General features: G+C 39.3%; 1 protein-coding gene across 4 annotated transcripts; it reads left to right on the top strand.

The window, feature by feature from the left end:
* Positions 1-487: 487 nt before the first annotated feature.
* Positions 488-7239, top strand: LOC11424216 (splicing factor 3B subunit 1). Of its 4 annotated transcripts, XM_039830213.1 has the most exons (4): positions 488-4404; positions 5304-5704; positions 6686-6854; positions 7054-7239. In XM_039830213.1, the coding sequence occupies exon 1, from the start codon at positions 589-591 to the stop codon at positions 4381-4383; it is 3795 nt and encodes a 1264-aa protein (XP_039686147.1). In that variant the 5' UTR covers positions 488-588; the 3' UTR covers positions 4384-4404; positions 5304-5704; positions 6686-6854; positions 7054-7239. The 4 variants fall into 4 exon arrangements, with proteins under 4 accessions (XP_039686147.1, XP_039686148.1, XP_039686149.1 ...); XM_039830214.1 differs by lacking the exon at positions 7054-7239 and having other exon boundaries at positions 5630-5704; positions 6686-6929; XM_039830215.1 differs by lacking the exon at positions 7054-7239 and having other exon boundaries at positions 5274-5704; positions 6686-6925.
* Positions 7240-7351: the final 112 nt, after the last annotated feature.

The following is a 7351-nucleotide window of genomic DNA, read 5'->3' on the forward strand; positions in this document are numbered from 1 at the left end:
AAATTTGTCCCAAATCATATGTCGCTTTAAAATACTAATGCAACATTAATGTTACTTTTCCTATTATAACCTTAACTATTTATTATTATCTCTTATTTCATTTATCTTTCTCATATTATTTATTAAGGACAATTTTATAAAACAACTTATAATATCTTTTTTCCACACAATATTAATTGCATTTATTAATATGTGTGAAATGCCTAAAACGTCATACAATTTGGGATGAAGGGAGGATAAATTTTATTATTTTTATCTATAAAAACAAAAAAAAAATACATTAATGCTTGTCTTGACAGTAATAAAAAATAGTGAAGAAGAGTAAAATAAAGATTTTGATAAAATATGGAAGCAAGAAATCACGTGGGGGTATGAAAAAAAAATCTCAAATTTAACGGGTCCGTTTAATTAAAAAGAACTCCAAACCCAAAAATTAAATTGGTAGGTCGGTTAATATGATATTTAAGCATATAAGCATTATAATTGATTATTTTTCATAATCTCGAAAACAAAATCGTGAAACCAAAAAATCTTCTTCACCTTCATATCTAGGGTTTTAGAATCGAACCTTGAACCAGAACAATAACCATGGCTTCCGATGATGAAATCGAGAAGACGCAAGAAGAACGTAAGAAGATGGAGAAACAACTCGAATCTCTCACTGAACTCACCTTCGACACAGATCTCTATGGAGATAGCGATAAAGCTTCATACTTTCCTTCAATTCCTGCTACTGAAGAAGAAGAAACTCACGATGCCGAAGTTATTCCTCGCAGAAACTTTCAGTCATACACCGGTCATGACGTGGCCGTTCCGATTAACAATTCTAACGACGCCGGAGATAATGAAGTTGTTACGTCTCGGAGGATAATTGACCGTGAAGATGATTACCGGAGACGGAGATTGAATCAGATTCTTTCGCCGGATCGACATGATGCTTTTGCTGCTGGTGAGAAAACGCCGGATCCGTCTGTTAGGTCTTATGCTGATATTATGAGAGATGAAGCGTTGAAGAGGGAGAGAGAGGAAACAATTAGGTTAATTTCGAAGAAGAAGAAGGAAGAGGAAGAAGCTGGTAAGGCTGCACCCGTGGCTGAGAAGGAAAAATCTCAGCAGAATCAACAGCAGAAGAGGAGGAATAGATGGGATCAGAATCAGAATCTGGAGGAAGGTGGTGTGAAAAAGTCTAAGACTTCTGATTGGGATGCACCGGATTCGAATGCGATGACACCGGGTAGATGGGATGCTACTCCAACTCCCGGGAGAGTAGTTGATGCTACTCCTGGGAGGAGGAATAGATGGGATGAGACACCGACGCCGGGGAGGTTGGTTGATTCTGATGCTACACCGGGTGGTGTAACGCCCGGTGGTGTTACACCTGGTGGTGCTACTTGGGATGCTACTCCTAAGCTTAGTGGCGGGATTACTCCGACTCCGAAGAGACAAAGATCGAGATGGGATGAAACACCTGCTACTATGGGAAGTGTAACTCCATTACCTGGTGCTACACCTGCTGCTGCTTATACACCTGGTGTTACTCCTGTTGGTGGTGTTGAATTGGCTACACCTACTCCTGGTGCTTTGCAAGGGTCGTTTACACCGGAGCAGTATAATTTGTTGAGGTGGGAGAGGGATATTGAAGAGAGGAATCGTCCTTTGACTGATGAAGAGCTTGATGCTATGTTTCCACAAGAAGGGTATAAGGTTTTGGACCCTCCTGCTTCTTATGTGCCGATTAGGACACCTGCAAGGAAGCTTCTTGCTACACCTACGCCGTTGGGGACTCCTCTTTATCAGATTCCGGAAGAGAATCGTGGTCAGCAGTTTGATGTTCCTAAAGAAGCTCCTGGTGGTTTGCCTTTTATGAAGCCTGAAGATTATCAGTATTTTGGGGCTTTGTTGAATGAAGAGAATGAAGAGGAGTTGTCTCCAGATGAGCAGAAAGAGAGGAAGATTATGAAGCTTTTGCTTAAAGTGAAGAACGGTACGCCACCACAGAGGAAAACTGCTTTGAGGCAGTTAACTGATAAGGCTCGTGAATTTGGTGCTGGTCCTTTGTTTAACCGGATACTGCCGTTGCTTATGCAGCCTACTTTGGAGGATCAAGAGAGGCATCTTTTGGTTAAGGTAATTGATAGAGTTCTTTATAAATTGGATGAATTGGTTCGGCCTTATGTGCATAAGATTCTTGTTGTTATTGAGCCCCTTTTGATTGATGAAGACTACTATGCCCGTGTTGAGGGGAGGGAAATAATATCTAATCTCAGTAAAGCTGCTGGGTTGGCTACTATGATTGCTGCCATGAGGCCTGACATAGATAACATCGATGAATATGTTAGGAATACTACTGCTAGAGCTTTTAGTGTTGTTGCATCTGCTCTCGGTATTCCTGCTTTATTGCCCTTCTTGAAGGCCGTCTGTCAGAGTAAGAAATCTTGGCAAGCTCGGCACACCGGGATTAAGATTGTGCAGCAAATTGCCATTTTGATTGGTTGTGCTGTGTTGCCCCATCTGAGATCTCTTGTGGAAATTATAGAGCATGGTTTGAATGATGAGAACCAGAAGGTGAGAACGATTACTGCTTTGTCTCTTGCTGCACTTGCTGAAGCTGCTGCTCCTTACGGTATTGAAAGTTTTGACTCGGTGTTGAAGCCACTGTGGAAGGGTATTAGGCAACACCGTGGTAAGGTGTTGGCTGCGTTTTTGAAAGCAATTGGGTTTATCATTCCGTTGATGGAAGCCTTATATGCCAGCTATTATACTAAGGAAGTCATGCTTATTCTGATTCGGGAGTTTCAGTCACCTGATGAAGAAATGAAGAAAATTGTTTTGAAAGTGGTGAAACAGTGTGTGAGCACTGAGGGTGTGGAAGCCGAGTATATTAGAACTGATATCCTCCCTGAATTTTTCAGAAACTTCTGGGTTAGGAGGATGGCTTTGGATAGAAGAAACTACAAGCAACTTGTGGAGACGACGGTTGAGATAGCAAACAAGGTCGGTGTTGCTGATATTGTTGGAAGAATCGTTGAAGATCTTAAAGATGAGAGTGAACCTTACAGGCGAATGGTCATGGAAACTATTGAGAAGGTGGTCACTAACTTGGGCTCATCTGATATTGATGCACGGTTGGAAGAGCTTTTGATTGATGGTATTCTGTATGCCTTCCAAGAGCAGACCAGTGATGATGCTAATGTGATGCTTAATGGGTTTGGCGCAGTTGTAAACTCGCTTGGGCAGAGAGTAAAACCATATCTTCCTCAGATTTGTGGTACGATCAAGTGGAGGTTAAACAACAAGAGTGCAAAGGTGAGGCAGCAAGCAGCAGACCTCATTTCGAGAATTGCTGTTGTCATGAAGCAGTGCCATGAGGAACAATTGATGGGTCATCTTGGTGTTGTCCTGTACGAGTATCTCGGAGAAGAGTATCCAGAAGTTCTAGGTTCAATTCTGGGTGCTCTCAAGTCGATTGTCAATGTTATTGGTATGACAAAGATGACTCCGCCTATTAAGGATTTGCTTCCCAGGTTGACTCCAATTTTGAAGAATAGGCATGAGAAAGTCCAGGAGAACTGTATTGACCTTGTGGGTAGGATTGCTGATCGTGGGGCTGAGTTTGTACCTGCCAGAGAATGGATGAGGATCTGTTTTGAGCTTCTTGAGATGCTTAAGGCACACAAGAAGGGAATTCGTAGAGCTACTGTGAACACTTTCGGATATATTGCGAAAGCCATCGGACCACAGGATGTCCTGGCAACTCTATTGAATAACCTCAAGGTGCAGGAGAGGCAGAATCGTGTATGCACTACTGTGGCCATTGCTATTGTTGCAGAGACATGTTCACCCTTCACAGTTTTGCCAGCACTGATGAATGAGTATCGTGTGCCAGAACTTAATGTGCAAAATGGTGTGCTCAAGTCTCTCTCTTTCCTCTTTGAGTATATTGGTGAAATGGGAAAGGACTACATCTATGCTGTGACTCCTTTGCTCGAGGATGCTCTCATGGACAGGGATTTGGTTCATAGGCAGACAGCTGCATCTGCCGTGAAGCACATGGCACTTGGAGTGGCTGGTTTGGGTTGTGAGGATGCGCTGGTCCATTTGCTGAACTATGTCTGGCCAAACATATTTGAAACTTCTCCACATGTGATAAATGCTGTGATGGAAGCCATTGAAGGGATGAGGGTAGCCTTGGGTTCTGCTGTTGTTCTTAATTACTGTCTCCAAGGACTGTTCCACCCTGCCCGGAAAGTTAGGGAGGTGTACTGGAAGATTTATAACTCTCTGTATATTGGAGCTCAGGATGCTCTTGTTGCAGCATACCCATCACTAGAGGATGAGCACAACAATGTTTACAGTAGATCAGAGTTGATGATGTTTATTTAGATTGCAATCATCTATGTATTGGTAAGTTCTCTCTGAATTGTAGTATTTTGGTCCGCCTAACTTTTATGCACGTTCCACTTTTTTGTGTGAAGAGTTTCTAATGCACGGTGTTTTATTTGTTGTTCATCTGCAATTGAATGGCTGTTGAATCTGTGTATGAAATAGCTTGTTTTTTTATCCATGCCCTTATTTCTTCTTCTTTCTTTTTCGGTAGCTCAAAAGTTTTCCTTGAAGATTAACTTCAATTTACACATGTCAATCCTTTTCTTTTCCTGCCTTGTGTAATCTCATGCCGTTATGCATAACAGAAACAAAAACCCAACTGATTTTTGCTATTTTAATTTTAATTCATTTAAATGTAAAAAAGAAAAAGATTCCCAGAGAGTGCATATTCACTCAGTTGTCGTTAAGTTATTGTATCCATAAGCTTGATTATCAAATCTCAAACTATTGTACTGCAAATCGATGCCGTGATGTGGAGAAGAGTGAAGTGGATGATATTGTGATGAAGATAATAAAATTAATTTTTTTTACTAATATGAGGGTAACCTGCTGTAGTAGGTAATATGCACTGGTCCACCGGTGAACCTTTATTTTTGACGTCTATATTAGGGGCTTCCTTGTTTGAGAGTTTAGTAATTTTTTGATTCATGCCCTTCTCTTTGCCAGTTATGTGTTGTGAATGTACACATTTGATAGGTAATTAAGCCATGAGGAACAGATGAAAGTTCTGCATGATTGTTTACATATTGCAATGATATAATTCATATCCACTGTAACTCAATGCCATAATTACCTATCAAATGTGTACATTCAAATGTTCTCTGCCTGCAGAACTTTCATTTGTTCCTTTGTCAAAACTCATGGACGTTCACATGGCATTTTTTTAGATTCATCAATCCTTGCTTTTGTCACTGTAGTTGGAGGAGCATGAAGCGTGTTCAATCTTTTCCTTCTCACATGCTTCCTGTTGGGAGGTTCCACAAGTTTGGCAGATTCAAGCATCACAACTGTTGGAGCAGTGAAATTTCTGTTCAAAATTTTCCTTCTAACACATGTCCTCTTTCCAATTTGGTCATTATAATCAGCTTGGATAGTGAATTTATAGGATTTCCTTGCATCGTCTGTTGATTTGCTCTATGTGAATAGTTGCTTTCTATTGTCTCAATATCTTCACTAATGCTATTTACGATTATTATTTTTTCTTCAATAGCCATTGTTCTCAAAGTTTACCTTTGGTCTACAGTGTGGTTTAGGGGATGAGTTTAGGTGCTGCAGTACCCACCCTTACAAGGGACCTGCCTTCAAAATGGAGAAGAAGGTACTGTCTTTCTCTCCCTCCTCTCGAGTTGTTTGGTGTCATTTATTTAATATGTTCTGTATGTACTCTTCCTCCTACTATCTGTGGTAAGTCGATCTTTTTGTGCCGTGTTTTGTCGTATAATCCGAAATTCAACTGTTTTAGAAGAAATTTCATGTTAGTATATGGTTACATGTCATTGTGTGTCATAAAGGTAGAATAGTAGAGGTGCAATTGAGTTGAGGAGATCAATGGGAAGTTTGTGTCATAAGAGTTCTTATCATTATTTGTAGTTTCTGTCAAATTGATAATGATACTCCGCTTATAAGATTTGACTAGACTTTTATGTTATTGATGCTATTAGTTCAATGGTTCTTTATAGCTTAGGCAATTTGAGTCTCTATCCAATTTTCTATACCACTAATTGACAAAACAAGTATCAGAACTCTTGCTTCAAGGTTCACTTTTTAGCTCAGATTTTTCAATCTTGCAATATTGTTTTCTTTAAAAATGTTGGTTGAGTTTTAGTAATGGTATTGAAAATCTGTTTATGTTTAGGAGGAATTTCATGTTTGGGGTTGGGAATTTTGTGTTTCAGACTTAGATTATGATGTTAATTGGATTGGCTCAGCACTAATTTCACTTTCTCTGAAATTGGTCCACACATCTCTGACGTTATGTTAAACTTTCTTTCATTCATCTCTGACATTATATGTAGATATTTAACTATCTATTATTGAGATTTCTTACAGTATCAAATGTGCGATTTATCGTCTTTGTGATATTTGTGATGAGTTGCAGATTCGCGTTTGCTGAGTACTATAGACAAATAGAATTAGAACAAGTACTCTACTATTTGCATTCTATTTCAAAATGGATACAATACAAGTTTGCATTCTGTTTATAGGAGTAATAAATTTGTGATATGCTCTATGTATTAAACTTTGGTGTCTTGCTGATGCAATTGGTGCCTAAGTAATTCTTTTTTTTTTTTTTTTGCAGGTCGAACTGTCCGGTAACTTCCTTGCTGCAGACATAAGATAGATAATGTTGTACTCTTTGTCATGAAAATGGCATAATAGGATTTTATATAGTACGAGATTGCTATCGGTTATGTTTTCATGCGCTTAAGGTGTTTGACTTGATACAGTTTAAAGTGTTACTTTGAGAGGTCAGAGTTTCCTGGCAATACTTATCAATTTCATTCCTCTCTAGTTACTTAATAAAAAATGTTTTCTTTATCGTAGGCTTACACTGTGATGTGTTTTTCTTTTCGTTATATCTGACCTACAAATCTTAAATTCAGCCAAGCTATAAGTCCTGTAACTGAATCTTTTTAAGCTAAAGAAATGTAGTGCTCTTTTATGCAGAGAAAACAATGCCTCTCAAGCTGTGTGTATGTTTACCAACCACCCTGTTCCCAATAGAGCCCAGCCCATATAGTAAAGTCTTGATTAGTCGGTGTTGTAAAGTGATGAAATGTTCATGCTAATTGGACACAATTCTGTACTGAACTTCTTTGTCTGCATGTATATGCTCAAATTTATTATGTCTCAGCTTTCCGCTTGTCCAGTTGATCTATCCTGTGTATGCTTAATGACCAATTCTCGTCTACTAGGTTCACACTCAAGCCTGAATGAACCGAATCCATGAAACCGGTGACCAATT

Source organism: Medicago truncatula, chromosome 2, assembly GCF_003473485.1.
Source record: "Medicago truncatula cultivar Jemalong A17 chromosome 2, MtrunA17r5.0-ANR, whole genome shotgun sequence".
Lineage (NCBI taxonomy): Eukaryota > Viridiplantae > Streptophyta > Magnoliopsida > Fabales > Fabaceae > Medicago > Medicago truncatula.

What these genes read in the sequence shown, in the direction of transcription:
- LOC11424216 (XM_039830213.1), top strand. Translation starts at nt 589, where the DNA reads ATGGCTTCCGATGATGAAATCGAGAAGACGCAAGAAGAACGTAAGAAG.